The sequence below is a fragment of the Nannobrachium achirus genome (assembly GCF_963921795.1).
Source record: "Nannobrachium achirus genome assembly, chromosome: 11".
Taxonomy (NCBI): Eukaryota; Metazoa; Chordata; class Actinopteri; order Myctophiformes; family Myctophidae; genus Nannobrachium; species Nannobrachium achirus.
The window spans coordinates 46795209-46816453 of NC_137820.1; the positions used below are offsets into that span (position 1 = coordinate 46795209).

Consider the following 21245-nt stretch of genomic DNA (forward strand, 5'->3'; position numbering starts at 1 on the left):
ATCAGGATTTTGTATCTCTCCCTTCGCTCTTTGCTTGACTTTAAAGGTCTTAAAATCACACTAGCACCAAAATAAAAAAATGCAAACAAACCTCTAGTATATTGTATAAACTAGAGCAGGGCTACTCAACTTGAGATGGCTCAGGGGCCACTCAGCAAAATACCAAAAGTCCAAAGGGCCGCAAGCTAAAAATGACGGTCCTATTTTGGACGTTTACATTGATTTTGTACAGTACACAGTCTAATAATTAAGGAAACGCACAGAAAACAGCCACATTTCCATAAGCCAGGCCAAACCTCATTGAACCAAAAGATTGTCATGGATGGAATGATGAAATTGATGACATTTGAATTTTTTTATCAAATTAGGCTTTATTCACAAAATGTGAAGTGAAAATGAACAGTTCTGGTTCAACCTTTTTGTAACCTCCCCTGTGTCTGGGTATGCAAAGCTAGTGAACTTTGGCAATGAAAAGGTATGTTTTCTCATGCCACTAACACTCCTTTTCATTAATAGGACAGATTTAAAATAAATAAACGTTTATACTTATTATTCAATCACTCAAACCCCAGCATCCCTATTCTTGGGGGACATAGCCGATCTACAAGCTCACCACAAGATGCATTGTGAGCTTGTAGATCGGCTATTTTTGGTGAAGAGAGTTATTGTATGGAAAAATAACTCAAGTACGTTCAACTCCCCCTCAGATGCACTGTACTTGTAAAACAGTTTGATGCTTTGAGCTTTGTAAAACACAACAGCTCGTTGGAGGAGATTTGTGTTAATAAGCATAGTTCCTTGGCTGCAGCGCGATCTGTTGGAATGCTTGGACTGTCGGTGCCATAGAGTTATAGTCGGAGCTGACTGGCGGAGTCGCGGAGGGAGAGACAAGCAGCGGAGACAAGGGCTAGGTCTTCATTAGACTGAAACATGACGATCGCGGGATTCGCGGCCGGTCATATCGCACGACCGTCATGCGTCTCCGCTCCAGTGAGCCCCACTGTGGTTGTCTGCTGCAAAATCTCCGCATATTTGTCTGTCTGACTGTCTCGTTGTACTGTTAGCTCTAGTGTAGCCGCCTGCATCTCTGCACTGCTACTGCATTCGCTTCCTGACTCTTATCCCTAACTACGGAGTGCACCGAGGGTCAAACATCACCGCGTTTTGCGTTTCGCGTTAACTTTGACAGGCTTAGAAAAATCATATTTCTTTTGGCATGATCATGACGGGCCGCACAGACATGCGGAAAGGGCCGCATGCGGCCCGCGGGCCGCGGGTTGAGTAGCACTGAACTAGAGGTTCGCGGCCCGAACATCTAGAGATCGCGTCTGCTTTGCAGGCGCTCACAGCAGTGATCCACCCACATCCATCCATCCATCCATCCACATCCATCCATCCATCCATCCACATCCATCCATCCATCCACATCCATCCATCCATCCATCCACATCCATCCATCCATCCATCCATCCATCCATCCACATCCATCCATCCATCCATCCATCCATCCACATCCATCCATCCATCCATCCACATCCATCCACATACATGCATCCATCCACATCCATCCATCCATCCACATACATGCATCCATCCACATCCATCCATCCATCCACATCCATCCATCCATCCATCCATCCATCCATCCATCATCCACATCCATCCATCCATCCACATCCATCCATCCATCCACATCCATCCATCCATCCATCCATCCATCCATCCATCCACATCAATCCATCCATCCACATCCATCCATCCACATTCATCCACCCATCCACATGCATCCATCCATCCATCCATCCATCCACATCCATCCATCCATCCATCCATCCATCCATCCATCCATCCATCCATGCATCCATCCATCCAGCCATCCATCCATCCATCCATCCACATCCATCCATGCATCCATCCACATCCATCCATCCATCCATCCATCCATCCATCCACTTACTGTACTGTACTTTACTGTACTCTACTGTACCTTACTGTACTGTACTTTAATGTACTCTACTGTACCTTACTGTACTGTACTTTAATGTACTCTACTGTACCTTACTGTACCTTACTGTACTGTACTTTAATGTACTCTACTGTACCTTACTATACCTTACTGTACTGTACTTTAATGTACTCTACTGTACTCTACTTTTCCTTACTGTACTTTGCTGTACTCTACTGTACTCTACTTTACCTTACTGTACTTTGCTGTACTCTACTGTACCTGACTGTACCGTATTGTACTGTACTTTGCTGTACTCTACTGTACCTGACTGTACCGTATTGTACTGTACTTTGCTGTACTCTACTGTACCTTGCTGTACCGTATTGTACTGTACTTTGCTGTACTCTACTGTACGACTGTACCGTATTGTACTGTACTCTGCTGTACTCTACTGTACCTGACTGTACCGTATTGTACTGTACTCTGCTGTACTCTACTGTACCTGACTGTACCGTATTGTACTGTACTCTGCTGTACTCTACTGTACCTGACTGTACCGTATTGTACTGTACTTTGCTGTACTCTACTGTACCTTGCTGTACCGTATTGTACTGTACTGTAATCTACTGTATCTTACTGTACTGTAATCTACTGTATCTTACTGTACTGTACTCTACTGTACCTTACTGTACTGTACCTTACTGTACTGTACCTCTCTCTCTCTGACTGTACCGTATTGTACTGTACTTTGCTGTACTCTACTGTACCTTGCTGTACCGTATTGTACTGTACTTTGCTGTACTCTACTGTACGACTTTACGTATTGTACTGTACTTTGCTGTACTCTACTGTACCGTATTGTACTGTACTTTGCTGTACTCTACTGTACCTTGCTGTACCGTATTGTACTGTACTCTACTGTACCTTGCTGTACCGTATTTACTGTACTGTAATCTACTGTATCTTACTGTACTGTACTGTACTGTACTGTACTGTACTGTACTGTACCTCTCTCTCTCTCTCTCTCTCTCTCTCTCTCTCTCTCTCTCTCCCCCCCCCCTGTGCAGCTGACCCCCCCCTTCCCTCTTGTAACCTGAGACGTGGGTGATGATAATGACACATTGCACTACAGAGGATTGCGCAATAGGTATTGCGAAATAAGCATATAAACACAAACTATACGGTAAATATGCATTTTGAAAAGATGACATTAAAGTTATACCATGTAACTTTTTTTATAAAACAAATCTTAAAATTGTCCTAACTGTTAAATCGCTTAAGTTTTAGAACACCCACTCTGTTATTTTCAACTTCTGAAGCCTTCTCTTTATATGTTTTCTATGAGTTGTGAGGGGGGGAGAATTTCCCGGCAAAATGATGTCATCTCCCACATGATACACTACCGGCTAATCACAGCGCAGATCATACACCACCGGCCAATCACAGCGAGTCTTGCTGTCTCTAAAGGAAGTAGCTTCCCTCAGCAACTGTGTTTACATTGGTGAAGGAATCTTGCTTGCTACTCCCTCAATCCTGGTCTAAAAATGACGGGAGACGGCTCTACGGATGCGTATCGGCGAGGCGGAGGTGCTTGTGACGGCCGCGGTGGTCCGCGGACCCCCGTTCCGGTGGTCCGCGGTGTTATGTTCCTGGTCTAGGGTTTACATGGAACATAACAAAAACTGGGGGAGACGCAGTCAAAACAAAGTTTAAACAATTTATTTAAATAATTAAAGTTAATGAAACATACCAAAATGAAGAGTGAGGTGTGGAAGTCAGTCAGATCAGTAGTGAAGTGCATGTATGGATGAGTGAGAGATGTAGTGTGTGAGTGTTGCATGTGCTAACAGAAATAACAAATAAGGGGAATGGTGGGAGAGGAGCTGGAGTGAGGAGAGCTGGGAGAGGACTGGGAGAGGACTGGGGAAGCAGGCTTTTATAGGCGTGGACCCGGGCCCAGGTGCACGCCAATCAGATCATCAATGATCGTCAGTCAATCAATGCTGCTCCCCAGTCCTATGGGCAGGAGAAGAACACAAATTAATACAAAGCAAATAACTATAACCAAGGGAGTGACCAATACATAACCATAAAACCCTATATGGCCTAAAGGCCTACAGTACCTCCTACTGAGGGAACCGTCACACCCCCCCCCATAAAGACGGGGTCCCAAAGGGATCACCGGACACCCTGTTACTTTGAATATTGTACTTTAAATGTTGTATTACATACTACCTGTACCACTCATCCCCTATATCTACCTCAACTCCACCCCGCCACACCATCCTGCCTATCACCTCAGCACCCTTGTACATTGGAGCACTTTTAAGAGATGACAAACCTGATGGCCTAAAATGGAGAAAACCCAGTAGACATTTTAGGGTAAGAGAACACAAGTCATGCACACATTTTTGGGTCTCCAAACTCTAGAATTAGAGGTGCTATATAACCCAATTTTAAACTTTAACATGACACTGGTCAGTAGTAATAATAAAGTATAAAAACAGAATCCCAAATAAACACCAGCACTGTATTACCAAACCCAACCACTGCTCCTCCAATGGCTAACCCCCCCTGCAGGCCATCACCCCGGCAACTGATGTCAATGAAGAACTTAAGGGATGATGACAGGACAAAAGAAGGACCAACTGAGCCTAAATGGAGAATCTGGACAGCGGAAAATCATCGGGTTTAGTGACAATATTTTTTAAGCAAATTTACATGGCATAGTTGGGTGGAATTCTGACGATTGGGTGTTGAGATCATGTAACTTTGCTCTGAGACCTTTTTCACCACCTTGTGTGGACCAGAGAACTTTGAAATTCTATGAAATGGTGATATAACCATTGGAAGTAAAGCCAGGACCTGGTCTCCTGGACTAAACACCCGGCACTCAGCTTTAACGCCACACACCGGTTTTATCTTATCCTGAACTAATGCCAACTTTTCTATAGGCTTGTCAGTTTTGATACTTTGAAACTTCTCAGATACTTTGACCTTTGGACAGTCACGGTCACTTTTATTAGCTTCCCCCGTCACCAGGGGAATGGACGTCACCACTGCCGGCGGTGGACCCTCTGCCCACACCCGAGCACCAACCAGGTCGTTACCCAGGATGACCGTCACACCAGGAATCGGCAGTGCTGGACGCACAGCAAGCTTTGCTTCTCCCTGGAACAATTCACATTTAAGCATCACTTTATGCAAGGGAACCAACAGTATGTTCATGTCTATGCCCCGGATATGAACTTTGTCACCCGTGTCAGAATCATTGGTTAAAGGAAGAACACCAGCCTGAATAAATGAGTCAAAAGCCCCTGTGTCTCTCAAAATAGTTACAGGTACTTCTTCCCCACCTTGCACCAAAGAGACAGAACCCTTCATGATAAATGGACGGTAAGAATCTACTGCTGCAACTACTGCATCTTTATTTTGACCGAAATGTGGTGTAACACAAGTGGACACCGGATGAACTGGAGCGGACATGCCAGCCCCTTTTGGTTGCCGATCACCTGCGTTAAAATTGTCAGTCTTTGGGTAACCGTTCAACTTAAAACAATCTGATCTCCAGTGGCCCCGCCTATGACAATGACTGCAGACCTTTTCTGACTCACGCACATTACCACTGCTGTTACTTTTAGCTTCGACAGGATGAGGTTTATCATATCGGCCATGTGACTCATTGGCAGCATGATTGCCACCTCCCGCATTAAACTCTTCACGGTGCGTCAAGACAAAATCATCAGCGAGCGCTGCCGCGTCTGCAGCAGTGCGCGCTTTCTGCTCATTAATATACGTCGCCACTCGAGCAGGAACAGAATTTTTAAACTGCTCCAAAATCATCAAGTCACACAACTCTTCAAACTCTGTTACCTCCGAGGCGTTGCACCAGCGGTTAAAAGACGTAGTTAAATCACGTGCAAATTCCAAATGACACTGCTTGTCATGTTTCTTAGAAAACCTGAACCGCTGGCGGTATGCCTCGGGGACGAGCTCGTACGCTTTAAGCACTGTTGCTTTAACACAGGAATATTTTTGACTGTCAGCCACACTCATTGCCGAAAAAACCTCTTGCGCCCTGCCGGTTAAGACACACTGTAACAGCAATGTGCGCGCCGAATCAGGCCATTTACGCAGGTTAGCCACACGCTCAAACATTACAAAAAATGTCTCTGGATCCCGTTCTGAAAACTTGGGCACCAGACGGAGATTTCCATTTATGTCAAACGACCCCTCGGACTGATCTGCAGGTCTAGGAGATACTTGTGCAGCAGGTTCCATCTTACCATCCCTTATCAAATCTAACTTGTTCTGCTCAACCTGTATTTTAGCTTGTTCAGTATCATGTTTCATTTTTTCAATTGCATACTGAGTTTCTAGTCTCACTCTTTCCTGCTCTAGTCTCACTTTCTCTTGAGCACTCTGTGTGTCTAGCCTCACCTTTTCCTGATCTGCTTGTAATTTAGCTTGCAACAAAATTAACTCTTTTTGTTGTTCAAATGTCAACCCTGCCGACACTACAGGCATCACAAACGGCGGCGCCACCGCTGTGACATCTGACTTTGTTGGAGTAGACATTGCCCCTTGTCCCTTATGAACAGGAACATCTTTTTCAAATAAATTCTCTCTCAACAATCGAAATAAAGTCTCCTTTAATCTCTTGTCAACTGGCCCAATTTCAATGTTATAGTTTTCTGCTATTTTAAGTAATTGGTCTTTGGTGCACTGACTTAACAGTTCCTCAGAAGGAGAATCTACAAATTCATCTACTGTAACCATCCTGGCTAAAGTGCGCTTTAACAGTCCCCTAGCTGGTTAAACAAAACACAAAATACAAGTGCCCCACTATTTAAACCACCCCGCTAACTCCACCCGACTGGATGTGCTGGTTAACGGTGGGTATTTATGCACATGAAGGCCACCGCAAAGGCCTAGCTTAACCCAGGGGTAGGAAAGGCAACCACTAGCTGGCGACCTGCGTACACCACCTGGCTGCGCTCCCGAGACGGGGTACGCACACACCGGCACGCACCCGCAATCTCCAGCCGCCCCGTGCACCTAAACCACCCGGGCCTAAACGACTTGCATTATTTTAACCCCAGTAGCTGGAAAATAAAAAAACGCACCTCACAGGGACACTTGTATGAAAACTGAATTAAAACCAGCCAGGAAACTCTTTAACTTTCACTTTAGCAGCACAATAAACCAGGAAAACCTCCCCACCAAACTTAACCAAATACTAATGAAACTTAACCAATGGAACTCCGGTTACATTCAACCCAAAAAGTTAACTGCATCTCCCAAACTTAAAGTCCAGACCAAAAAGCATAGCAGCGCTTTCTGTACTCACCGGACTGTTGATCAAACAGGACAAAGGAACCCCCGGAATGATTCCCAAATGAAGACACTGCTTTCACTAAACCACAGCGCCAACGAGCCATTAACCGACGCCCAAATTAGCCAATTGACTCTACTACTGCAGAATTTAGCCAATTGACTCTACTATTGCAGCGCAGCACTAGCAAACAAATGCAGAAGGGAGAATCACTTGATTCCCCAAACTCACTGCAAAAAAGTCAAAATTTACCGGCGCGAGCCCCCACTTGTTATGTTCCTGGTCTAGGGTTTACATGGAACATAACAAAAACTGGGGGAGACGCAGTCAAAACAAAGTTTAAACAATTTATTTAAATAATTAAAGTTAATGAAACATACCAAAATGAAGAGTGAGGTGTGGAAGTCAGTCAGATCAGTAGTGAAGTGCATGTATGGATGAGTGAGAGATGTAGTGTGTGAGTGTTGCATGTGCTAACAGAAATAACAAATAAGGGGAATGGTGGGAGAGGAGCTGGAGTGAGGAGAGCTGGGAGAGGACTGGGAGAGGACTGGGGAAGCAGGCTTTTATAGGCGTGGACCCGGGCCCAGGTGCACGCCAATCAGATCATCAATGATCGTCAGTCAATCAATGCTGCTCCCCAGTCCTATGGGCAGGAGAAGAACACAAATTAATACAAAGCAAATAACTATAACCAAGGGAGTGACCAATACATAACCATAAAACCCTATATGGCCTAAAGGCCTACAGTACCTCCTACTGAGGGAACCGTCACAGCGGCGACTCCGGCCGAAAAAAGCAATACCGCTACTGACCACTAGTTGAGCAGCTTCCACAGTACAGCTTTAAGTCTATTAGGTTCAGTTAATATTTCTCTGTTTTTTCAGTATAATGGTGACTTCCCATCACAACTCGAAGTGTTGCGAATAGGCCGGACAGAAAGTGACTTTCGCGTCTTCATATGGGAGCAGAAGATGATGCGCTGTGGGCAAGGAACGAGGAATCATGCTCTCTGCATTTGCTTTCTTTGCTTAGCAAAACAGACAAACAAAATGCAAATGAAGCAGATGGCTCTATATTCATGTTATATTTATCCTATCTAATATAATCTTAACCTGTGAACTTCTTACGTCACCGAATCCAATGGGTCACACGTTTCAGTGCAACACCAAATCTTCCACATCCAAAGAGTGATTAAGATGACAGAGGAAGAAAATTAATTGGAAATGAAAGCACAGAGCGAGTCCCGCTCGCAGCCAACAAGAGCAGCTACTGTGCCAACTGCCACGCTTGCAATCTTGTACAGGTATACTATATACTGTAGCATCACTTTAAGTTTGTGGACCTCAAATGACTTTACTGGAATATAACGGCGCCGGCGGCTACACTAGCCAGCTCGGAGAAGAGATGCCAGTGACTTTGTGACTTCATCTCGATGAGCTTGCTCTTATACAACTTTACTTTATACTCTCTTATAATTAAAACAATTCTAATAAATAATGGTTGTGGGGTGGGCTCTCTCGAGCCAGACTGTTGACTCACACAATTTTCAAAAGCTTCCGTCATACATTTTGTACAATGGAGCAGAACATGATTTGGGGGGATAGGGCTAATGTTATTAGTGCTGGCATCAAACAACACCAAGTATCGCTGGACAGGCCGATTCTTCTCGTAAAGTAGATCTTCTCTAAGAAGTTGATAATACAGCGTCTTAGAGGACGGCTGGGACAGAGTTGAGTCAGTTGAGGCTATAGGGTCTTCAGAGTCAAAGTGTTCCTATTCTCTCTTTAGCATTGATATTACCATCGATATTACCGGGAAAACATGTTATATATAGTTAAATATGTTTAATGCTTGATTTGAAGTCATGTCGCCCAGCACTACTCTATCCATTGGCTTGATACACGCCACACTTCTCTCCTCCTCTTGATAACTGCATTTGTACCTCAGCGCGTGCACGTCGTGCCCCCCCCCCCCACGCACCCCCCGTAGTTCACAGCATGGAGCTAATAGCATGTTGAGCAGACAAAGCTGTGGGGGGTTGGGGGGAAAGAGAGGGCACCCAAGGCTCTGCTTGCTGGGTGTACATGCGTGCAATGCATAAGTGGGAGTCGTGTGTGTGTGTGTGTGTGTGTGTGTGTGTGTGTGTGTGTGTGTGTGTGTGTGTGTGTGTGTGTGTGTGTGTGTGTGTGTGTGTGTGTGTGTGTGTGTGTGTGTGTGTGTGTGTGTGTGTGTGTGTGTGTGTGTGAGAAAGGGAGCAGGAAGTGTGTGTAAACAGGGTGCGTGCTTGCGTGCATGTGCGTGCGCGGTAGGTACTGTACCAAGTCTCTCTAGGGAGGCTGTTGTTTTCTTCTACAAATACTAACACTCACTGAAAACATATGTTAAAGCCCCAACTAAACACTAATTCACCAACCCAAATACCTGTTATAGTCTCCCATACTGTAGCCATTGCTGTGTGCAAATTCTCTCACAACACCCCTAACTATAAATCCACGATGGGCGAGACCTAGCCTGTTGAGTCTCTAAACGGAAGTACTGGAATTTGGCAGATGTATCGCACACAAGGAAGTTAAGTGTAGGCTCTACAGATCTGTTTACATTCTCTGTGCATGACACCAATGTTGTTAAACTGTTCCACAGAATATCGTAGTCAATGAAAGAATGGCATCAAATGTGATCAAAAAAGTAAATCAAAGAACAAGATTCTTTGGGCAGGATTTCCTCTTTTGTCAACAAAGGTGCTCCAAGTGCCCAAATACCTGACTATCTACTTCAAAAATGTTGTTGTTGATGAATTGAATACATAGGACCCCAGGACTTTTTGGTTTTATCCTTTTATCCCAAATGTCTATCTGTACCTCGTACTGTTTACTTTTCTGTCTAATAAAGAATCAATGAATCAATGAATCAATGAATCAATTAATCAATCAATCAGTCAATCAATCAATCATACACCCATCCAGCCCGTGGTTTACCTGCAGTGAGTCCTTCCCGGTAGGGGTTGCGTCCTCCCGGCTAGGCGGGCAGGTGTTTCCAGGTGCTAACGAAGGCGGTGGGGATCAGGGAGTAAGGCACGGTGGTGATGGAGTTCCAGCTGTCGGAGGTGGGGTCGTAGCAGTCCAGCGTTTTACACCGCTGCGTGCCGAAGTATCCCCCCACCACGTACAGCTTGTTCCCGGAGGCCACGGCGTGGCAGCTCATCCGCTTGGACGTCATGTCGCCCACGCGCGTCCACTGGTTGGCGTCGCAGTCGAAGCGGTACGCCGAGGCGGCGGTGAACTCGGTGTCGCCGCCCATGATGAAGATCTGGCTGCCGAGGACGGCGGCCGCCGTGTAGCGCCACGGCTGGGGGCACTCGGCGGCGATGTTCCACCGGTTGCCCACCGGGTCGTAGCACTGGACCTGCACGGGGGGGGGAGGACCCAGTTGGTTTGTTGCAGTGGTGGAAAAAGTACTCACGTATTTTTACTTTAGATACTGTAAGTAAAACTGTCAGTACTGCAATGTAAACCAGTGGTTCTCAACCTTTTTAGGCCACGACCCCCAAAATAATCACATTTTAACTGGGGACCCCACCACCCTGACAAGCACTAAGAGTTTAGGCATTACATTTTGTATAACACGGTTCTATTGTGAAAATAGCAGATCTACATGCTCACAACGCCTCGCAATGCGAGGCGTTGTGAGCATGTAGATCGGCTATTTTCACAATTTCTGCCTCTAATATTTGACAATTTAGCCAATGTTTAGTTTGTCATTTTAGAGGTATTAAAAAGTCCTTACATTGTCACTTGTGTCTGTACAGATACCCTCAATACACTTAAAATATATGTTGGTTTGTTTACTGTTGAGTGAGAAAACAATGTTTCACATTAAGCTAATCATCTGGGGACCCCTCAAAATAATTTGGGGGTCCCGACCCACAGGTTGAGAACCAGTGATGTAAACAACATTCTGTTACAAGTAAAAGTCCAGAATTCACATGGCATGCTAAAGAAAGAGGACTTCATCTCCAGTGCTTTGGGGTCAAATCCACTCACCTTAGAAGCCTTGTCTCTGTGTATGGTGGTGCCTCCAAACACAAACAGTTTTAGTTTGGCACTGACCACAGCTGCATTACTGACTCCATCTCTTAGAGGGGCCATCATAGTCCATTTATTACTCAGAGGGTCATACCGTTCCACCTGGGAGAATATCATACAAAGAATCTTTTAGTATAGTATTACTTCAGCATAGGAAAGAAAACATTTATTTACACATTTTGTTACCCCTTTTCTCCCCAATTCAATTATTTATAGCCTGGATACCAGCCTGGGTACCAGCCTGGGTACCAGCCTGCTACGCTGCGTTCAGTGGATTGGTTTTGTCACTTCTGTCAAGCCTCCATTCGACTCGTATTTCCGAAAGTCACCTGTTACGTAGGCGACGTCGTTGCTGATTGGATGTTGTTCCAATGAATCAAGAGTAGGGTTGGGGTAGCTAAGTCATCAGCCAGCCAAAACACACTGGTGTATTTGTTCCACCCCGCACCACAGACCACAGAATGGAGATAGGAGCCTGGCCAGACTGAGAAGCGAAATGATAAAACCAATCCACTGAATATACTAGCGTAGCAGGCTGGTAACCCAGTCTAAATTAATTAGGAAAATTGACCTTCCCCACCCATGTCTGTGTTGCACCTGCCGCTGCTATTGTACCCTACTGACTCTCCTGCAGGTGAGGACCGGCAGGAGAGGGTAGGGGAGCCTGTAGGGCACAATCTCCCCAGTCCTGGCCTCTCGCCCCAGCCCATATGCAAGGGATACCTGTCAGTGCACTGGTGGTTGTTGAAGAATATTACACAGGTTTATTACACGGCTACTTGATAAACAAAGTTATTTCCTTGATTACTGTAAAGAAAGTATTCCATAAGTGTTGGAATTGTTTTACACAGTCGCCTCGGAAAACAAGGAAGTGTTGATCAAATATTTCTCGCTTCAAATGTTTTCAAAAACATTCTTGAGAGCAATGTTTAGCAGTACATGACATTATGTGTTTGTTTGTATGACTGTCATGTTGGATACAGAATAACATTCAAGCAGGGCAGCCAGGTTCTCTGAGCCTTTGATAAGACAGCCTGTCTGTTATTGAGCGTTCATGAGTGTTCATTATCCAGAAATGACACACCGCTGAATTCAGTGATTGACTACTCAGAATCAAGCATTCAACCAAGCCGTGTAATAATAGTCGTTACCGCAGTGACAAAGATTGCCATTCAGGCCCGGCTACACGTAATAGGTGGACACTTATTTAGCAATTCAAAAGAAAGAAGAAAAAAAAAGAATTTAAACTTCACACTTTCATGGAAGGTTTTAAGACTACACAAGAACTTAAGAGTTCACAAGAACTTTTGAAGCCCCTTTATCAGTCAAATCAATTAGGTTTAGATTAAAGCCTGTACAATACATATACATTGGTTTGGCCAGTATATCGTCAATTATTATTATTGTTTTGATTGTATTAGTAGTATTACTATCAGCAATTATGCAGCCAATAGTAGCATGTAGATTAGGTTAATTGCGACCTTCGGTCGCAGTATACCATTAGAAATGTTGCAGCTTGTCTCCGTCTGTCTATGTCAGTCCTTCAGTCAGTCACTTACAAATGAATTACATCCTTGTCTATTTTATGCCCATATATGGAGATCCCTGTCCCATTGTCATCAATATTAAGGCATTCCCAGATCACACTTGCAAATTAATTACGTCCTTGTCCGTTCTATGCCCATATATGGAGATCCCTGTACCGATGTGATCAATATAAAGGGCATATGTGGGAATGCCCATATTTGGTAATGCCCATATATGGGCATGTTCTGCCAATCTCAACAGGCGCTGTTGAGATTGGGTAACTGGTCCGATATACATCACTGGCCAGATAGGCAAGAATTGGCGCGACCTCGCCCTTTCGCATGTCGCCCTGAGGCGTCTTACTAGTGTTTAATGTGGTTAATTCTACACTTCTGCTTGTCTGAACATGCAGCATTAATTAGTGGTAGAGGTTGCATACATGCACACAACGCACACAGTGCTGATTCTTACCTGCTTCAAGGAGACGGATGGCGAGGCAGGGAATACCCCTGCTATAGCTGTATGGCCTCCTACCACGTACAGGCTGTTCTCCAGCTCCGCTGACCCATGACCAAACCTGGCACACAGACAACAGCAGGGAAAGAGGGACATTAACCAGGGGAAATGCATGGGAACCACCGGCGAAACAAATAAAAAAAAACATGTCATTTCTATTTGTTTGTTTCTATTTGTTAGCTGCTGATGTCCGCAGAAAGTGTTTTTCAATGACATTTTATAATGCGTTTCCTTTAAAGCACATTGAATTGCCTTGTTGTTGAAATGCGCTACATAAACAATCTTGCCGTGCCTCCCTTAGTTAATTTTGTTAAGCTATACCCTGTGTGTGTGTGTGCGTGCTTGCGCGCGCGCGCGCGCGCGCGCGCGTGTGTGTGTGTGTGTGTGTGTGTGTGTGTGTGTGTGTGTGTGTGTGTGTGTGTGTGTGTGTGTGTGTGTGTGTGTGTGTGTGTGTGTGTGTGTGTGTGTGTGTGTGTGTGTGTGTGTGTGTGTGTGTGTGTGTGTGTGTGTGTGAATCAACAGCGCCACTTGTCACCCAGGCCTGCCACTGGTCTGGTCACCCAGCGGCATTGCAGCTCATGCTACAGAGTTACATAGTTACACACATAGGAGACGGTGTGACCACCGCTCAAAAATAGTGGAAATAGCAGATCCACAAGTTCACAACGCAACGCATCGTGATGCATTGAGGAATTATAGATCGGCTATTTTCACTCCTTTTGTGTGACACGGCCAAGTAGGACATTAATCTGCGAAAACACCTAAGAAGTTGAAATATGGAAATAAGAGGTTTCTGCCCAACAGTGACAATATGTGACAGCACATCTCTAAGGTTATACCGTGGCATGAAATAGCTGATGTAGATCTGCTATTTTCACAAACCGTGTTATACAAAATATAACTCTTAGTGCTTGTCAGGGTGAAGGGGGTCCCCTGATTATTTATGGGGGTCGCGGCCTGAAAAGGTTGAGGACCACTGCTCTATTATACTACTGATGTCCTACCTGGCTATAAGCATGGGGGCTCCCTTGGACCACTCCTCGTGGACCGTGTCGTAGATCCACACGTCTTTGGACACTCCGTTCTCCGACCCTCGTCCCCCCGTCACGTAGACCTTGCAGCCGATGGCGCAGGCACTGAACTCCTTCCTGGGGCTGGGAAGGTCTGCCTTGGGGATGATCTCCTTGGCTTTATGATCCACCTGTGTACAGTACAACAGAACACACGGTCAGGGCTGCGACTTAATCGATTATTTAAAAAAGAAAAATCGATATGACGTGTCTGTCAGGTGGAAACCTCATATGTCCAAAACAGTTCCTTTCAATTTGAAAAATAGCAAAAAAAAGAAGCAGATCTGCAAGCTCAAAATGTGGCGCAAAGCGACACGTTTCGAGCTTGCAGGTTATGTTTAGGGTGACTTCTGACCACCCAACTTTGCACATTCCGGGACAATCCCAGTAAATGGGACATTTGTCCCGCATCCTGCATGAACAGAACAATGTCCTGCAATTCAATGGGTTTAAAAGGTTCCTTAATGCCTCGCTCCAATGCATCAATACGCATGCGTGGTGAGGTTGTGCTGAAGCAGTTCTGCTGTCATGAATTTGGTCACCCTACCCTTGTTTGTCTTTCTGTTGCAAGCATGTCAATCTGCCCCGTTGATGCAACTGCTGTAGACAAACCTACTTTCTAAAGTGCTCTCTGCTAGCAGATTACAGACTTTTTTTTTTTTTTTTTTTTAAAGATTTGTTTTTGGGCTTTTTATGCCTTTATTCGATAGACAGTAGACTGACAGGAAATGGGGAGAGAGATGGGGAATGACATGTGGCAAAGGTCGTCCGGATCGGGAATCGAACCAGCGACGCCAGCAGGCATCATAGCCTAGTATATGGTACGCGCCTTGACCACCAGGCCAGCGGGCGCCCCCAGCAGATTACAGACTTGATTTAAACACATTAAAGGGATAGATCACCCCCAAAATGACTTTTCTTCTATTGGTTACTCAACCCATGGAGACTTGAATTCATGGATATTCCTAAGCCAATAATTTGAGGAAACTCTCCATAGGGAACCACTGCTGGTCATCAAATTATTGTGTTTGTACCTGGTATATCTTGTCACACATGAAGGTCTGTCCTCCCAGTATGAGCAGGGTGTGTCCTGCCTTGCGAGGTCTGGCACAGGGACTGGTCACAACGCCGTCGTTCTGGAGGATCTTCTTCTTGCACTGCATGGCCTCCTCAACGATTAACCTGCACAGTTAAACATGTTACTGAGTTTGAGTTGCAAACATTTCCATTTAAAGGTAGAGTAGGCTAAGTCTATAACCTGGAAACCATATAAATCTGCCATTGCAAAAAAATAAATGCTATTAACCTCGCGTCACCAGGCTTTCTCTGAGGAAAGCCTGGTATTTGTTTATAACAGGCCGTTTGATCTGGTCTAGGCGGAAACCACAAGCGGCAGCGCTTTGTTTTGGCTCCCCCCGTTTGTTTCCCCAATCCCTATTAAAATGCTCTAGTAGCCTAGTTAAGTGTAGTCTTGCCAGTCGCTACGAGTTGGACTAAAAGATGCATATATACCAAACAAATGTTCCAAAAGCAAAACTACGCTACATCAAGGGGTTTATTAGGTAGGCCCTAAAGCTATGTCCTTGAGCACAGGGGAATTATTTTGGGTTAAAACTGAATGGCCAAATTGTAGTCCTTTGAGGACTACAACATGCCGTAAAGTGGTTTCCACTACCGACTGGATCAAACCCTGAAAAGTGAAGGGATCCCAGGCTATGGAAATGCAGGTTCCACACAGAGATCCAGACTATCGGCCAGGAAAGTGTGAGAACTATAGTGATTTTTCTATAGCCTCAGGTCTTAATGGGTTAAAGCTGGGTGCCTGCTGCTATCTCTGCTCTGGGGTTAGGATAGATAGATGTCCATGTTTGCCAGCATCAAAAGGACCCCGGCCAGGTGCTATCTAGGTTAGCTATTATGTCTATACACTCACTATGCCTGTCCTTGAGGTGATGAAAAATAGGCCATGCTCAAACGCACATGGAAAGACACACGCACGCACGCACGCACCCACGCACACACACACACACACACACACACACACACACACTTTTTTTTACTACATTCCAATTATTTGAAGACTTTAGTTACTTAACCACCAACCACCAATAAATTAACCACTTCAGCCCTATATATACATTTCAACCATTTGAAAAAAGCCAGTCTAAAAGCTAAAGCTCACAATGCGTTGCATAGATCTGCTATTTTCAAACGTTTTTTTATACATTTGAAAAAACACACGCGCATGCACGCGCGCGCGCGCGCACACACACACACACACACACACACACACACACACACACACACACACACACACACACACACACACACACACACACACACACACACACACACACACACACACACACACACACACAGTGTTTGTGGTACCTGCTCCTCCGGTCAGCCATGACCAGCTCCTCGCAGGCCACAGCCTCCAATAAACACTCAGAGGGCAGCAGTGCCAGCCTGATGCCACGCAGCAGGTCGGGCAGATGGTGGCGTCTGCCCTCCAAGTCGTAGCGGACCCAGCGCATCACCGAGTTGAACACCACCTGGTTCAGAAACAACGCCATTTATTAACATTATGTCAGTGGTGGAAAAAAGTACCCGACCTTCTTACTTAAGTAAAGGTATCAATACTGCAATGTAGAAACACACTGTTAGGCTGCACCAAAGTACCTATGAGAGTGGAATCCCCATTCCGTCAATGCGTTTCAAAGATAAAGGGAGCGTTTTGCAGAAATCCTCTACTGGCATGAAACCGCTTCATTCTCATTGAAATGCATTGGCGGAATGCGGATTCCACTCTCATAGCTATTTTGGTGTGTGTGCACCCTTAGAAGTAAAAGTGCGTAATTCAACATTTACTCGAGTAAAAGTCTTAAAGTTTTTGTATCAAAATACACTTAAAGTACAAAAGTAAAAGTACTCATTATGCAGAATGTCCCAAGTTTTCAAATGCATAAAATGAATAAAAATCCTTTGAAAATAGCAGATCTACAAGCTTGTATATCTGCTATTTTTGAATAGCCAACCCTAATCTAAAATAACATAAATGCTTTCCCGGTTAAAGGCCAACTTCACCCATTTTTGTTGTCGGGTGGAAACCTTGTATGTCCAAAAACGTATTTTTCTTTTCTTTTTTTCTTTTTCTTTTTTTTATGATTTAAAATAGTGGAAATACACAATCTACAAGCACACAACACGTTGCTTTTAGATCTGCTATTTTCACTCATTTTGTGCAACACTTTTGTACGATGAAGTAGGGCTTTAATTTACCAAAAAACAGACACAGTTGAAACTTGGAGATACAAGGTTTCTGCCTGACAAAGACATACGAAGATACTGTAGGTTCATAATTAGGGACAAAGGGAATATGAAAGGAAGGCAGGGACAAAGGAAGGTATTAAAGAAAACTACCTGCTCATCTTCTATCTCCAGCTCATCACTGAGTACCAGTTCCAGCAGCTTGTCTTTAGAGAGACTGTAGAAATCCTCTGTGTCTCTAACCTGGGTGACGACATGTTGAGAGCATTATAGAGGTTATTAGAAACCAAGACCACTTCAACCCTCTATACCACTGTTTCCCAAACAGTGGGTCATGTTTGGAACGCCGTCCAATTTGTATGTGTAGCGAATACACATCCCACTTTTTATTATTCCTATTATATATATATATATATTTAAACAAAAAACATCTGTTCTGGGGGGGTATTTGGCACAAATCATTTTCAGATGGGGGTTCCGTGGACAAATATATCAAATTTGGGGATTCCTTGGCACGAAACCGTTTGAGAGTCCCTGTCTTAAGCCATTCTAGCCTCGGAACCAAATAGGAAAGACCCTTTAAGCTACCAGTGGTGTAAAGTAAGAAGTACTAGTAAGACACCTGAGGGTGGAATGCGACCTCAGGGTGACATGTGCCAATTCTTGACTATCTGGCCAACCACAGCGTTTCTCTGACGATTCTAGTTGTTATCATTCTGGGGCGAGTTTGTTCATGTTTTTGTGAGGGTATCAACCCTAGGAGACACGGGGAGAACATGTAAACTCCACACAGAAAGGCCCTATCGCCAACCCCACCTAGGGTGTGAGCGATAGGGCCTAAACATGGAGATGTGGAGAACACTATATATGGAGATTGTCCAGTCCATCATCATGTCATATGGGACTACCGTCATAGACAGTAGCCATTGTTAGGCCGGAGTCAATGGCTGTCTGTCTGACTGTCTGTACAGGAAGTGATGTGACATGACATACTTTTTATGCCCATATATGAGTCATTCTGTACCACATCTCCATGTTTAGGCCAAAGAGGTTTGCTCCATTTCTCCATGTATAGGTCCAAATGACCTCGCCCTAAAGGGCGAGGTCGCGCCAATTCTTGACCATCTGGCCAACCACAGCGTTTCTCTGACGATTCTAGTTGTTGTCATTCTGGGGGGAGTTTGTTCATGTTTTTGTGAGGGTATCAACCCTAGGAGACACGGGGAGAACATGCAAACTCCACACAGAAAGGCCCTATCGCTCACACCCTAGGTTGGGTTGGCGATAGGGCCTTTCTGTGGGGAGTTTGCCTAAACATGGAGATGTGGTACAGAAGGACTCATATATGGGCATAAAAAGTATGTCATGTGACATCACTTCCTGTACAGACAGTCAGACAGACAGCCATTGACTCCGGCCTAACAATGGCTACTGTCTATGACGGTAGTTCCATATGACATATTGGACTAGACTATCTCCATATATAGTGTTATCAACATCTCCATGTTAGGACTCATATATGGGCATAAAAAGTATGTCATGTGACATTACTTCCTGTACAGACAGTCAGCCATTGACTCCGGATTAACAATGGCTACTGTCTATGACGGTAGTCCCATATGACATATTGGACTAGACTATCTCCATATATAGTGTTATCCACATCTCCATGTTTAGACAGCCAACGACTCCGGCCTAACAATGGCTACTTTCTATGACGTTAGTCCCATATGCCATGATGGACTGGACTATCTCCATATATAGTGTTATCCACATTTCGTGTAGCCGCCCTGTACAGTAAGTGATGTCACAACTCGCTGACATCACACTGACATCACAGAGGATACGGACGGTCACGAGGATACGGAAGGAAGGAAGGACACTCAAGCGACACGGTTCTTCAGAGTATATGCGACCTTCGGTCGCAACTAATACTACTACTACTACTATACTTATGTACATTTTGTAGGTATTTGTCCTTTACTTGAGTGTTTCCAATACTTTTACTTCTACGCCACTACATCTTGTATGCAAATACTGTAGGCTACTTTACTCCACTCCAAATATTTGAAAAATGTAGTTACTACTTACTAGTTACTAAAAAAGTGAAATATTCCTGTTTGTGTATAACCAAACAAATACAGCCCATGGACAAAAACGTCATGCGTGATGACGTACGTTGGCTCTACTTAATAATTCATGAGGTCAGAATGATTGAGAGATTGATCAACTTCAACTTCAACTACTCCCCCACCACACTGGTTCACGTGGCTCCCCCCTTCCCCCGCCTCCCCGTTCATCCACTCCGGCGTCTCCGCACAGCTGAGCGCTGGCCTACCTCCGGTTCAGCCAATCACAAGCCACGTCTCCTATGAACACAAATTGTTTCCGTAGCCGCTGCCTTGTTACAATATATGGGAGCGACGCTGTGACACGCAGCGTCGATTGTCAGCCCGCCCGTCTTTACATAATTATAATGTCTTCAATGAGTTATGGCCCGCCTACTTTTTGACCGTCAAATCACATTCCTCCCAGCGCTATGTCCCGTCTTCCTGGCCCGTTTCACTAGGAAATGCTTCACCATACGGAAGTGTAACAAGAGGAGCACTTCCATTGCAGTTGCGACTTTAAGGGTTGTTTTACATCGATGCATGTCCGATTGTCCGTGCGCGTGCTCCTGCTCAAAAAGATTCGGGACGGCGTGTATGCGTGTGACACGACCCATACAGCACTGCTTGTAACAGAGTATTTCTATATTGGTAGTTTTACTTAAGTAAAATATATGAGTACTTTTTCCACCACTGTAAGCTACTGTACATATACTACTAGGGTTAAAATGGAGAGCCCCAGCAGCAGTAATCCTGCCTCTCATTCTTGGTGCTGCTGGCACATGACTTAAGAAAATCCAGCTCAATCTAATTACATTCTCTGCCTCTCTGCTAGCATGATGTCATCTTTGAGATTAGATATATTACATATGCAATTAATTAAACACATTTCACTGAACTTCGAATGGGCAGGAAAAGTGCAGCCCTCAGCGGTTAAGTCAATCCAGTCCTCCCTTATTATCAGTGCTTAATTTGTCAATGAAAAGGTGGGGGATCCTGGGTTTTGTGTGCACACGCGCACATGCACGCACATGCACGCGTGCACGTACACCTGCACGCACATGCACGCGTGCATGCACACCCGGTGCACATTTTCCGAATACACCAAGTATAACATTATTGCGGAATCAACAGTAATATCTATAATAGGCCTATATTAAGTTATATTACTTTTTTTTAACCGGCAAAAGAAAATAGATGTGATCTGTTTAGCCAGCTCCTTTTAAAACAGAATCCAATTTATTGGAAAAATAAGTCTCCAATCAGTCATACAAACTTTATTTGACAGCTGTGATCAGTGCATTTACCAGACATTTAAACTGTCAGTAATTTTACCCCATGCTCTGTATGGTCTGCTCTTTCCCCTACACCCTACCCCTCAGAATA

At 44.7% G+C, this 21245-nt stretch overlaps 1 protein-coding gene across 5 annotated transcripts in view; it reads right to left on the bottom strand.

The window, feature by feature from the left end:
- The window catches only part of enc2 (ectodermal-neural cortex 2), a 73581-nt gene that overhangs the window by 25733 nt on the left and 26603 nt on the right, over positions 1-21245 (bottom strand). For 4 of the 5 annotated variants that reach the window (XM_080736049.1, XM_080736046.1, XM_080736050.1 and 1 more), the window contains 7 exons: positions 17905-17994; positions 16873-17036; positions 15516-15663; positions 14416-14612; positions 13367-13472; positions 11327-11470; positions 10262-10688 (listed from right to left, as the gene is read on the bottom strand). In XM_080736049.1, the coding sequence (XP_080592175.1) occupies positions 10302-10688; positions 11327-11470; positions 13367-13472; positions 14416-14612; positions 15516-15663; positions 16873-17036; positions 17905-17994 (1236 nt within the window). In that variant the 3' untranslated portion in view covers positions 10262-10301. Of the gene's footprint in view, positions 1-4920; positions 5120-10261; positions 10689-11326; positions 11471-13366; positions 13473-14415; positions 14613-15515; positions 15664-16872; positions 17037-17904; positions 17995-21245 lie in introns of those variants that run through there. The other variant, XM_080736048.1, reaches the window with a different exon arrangement.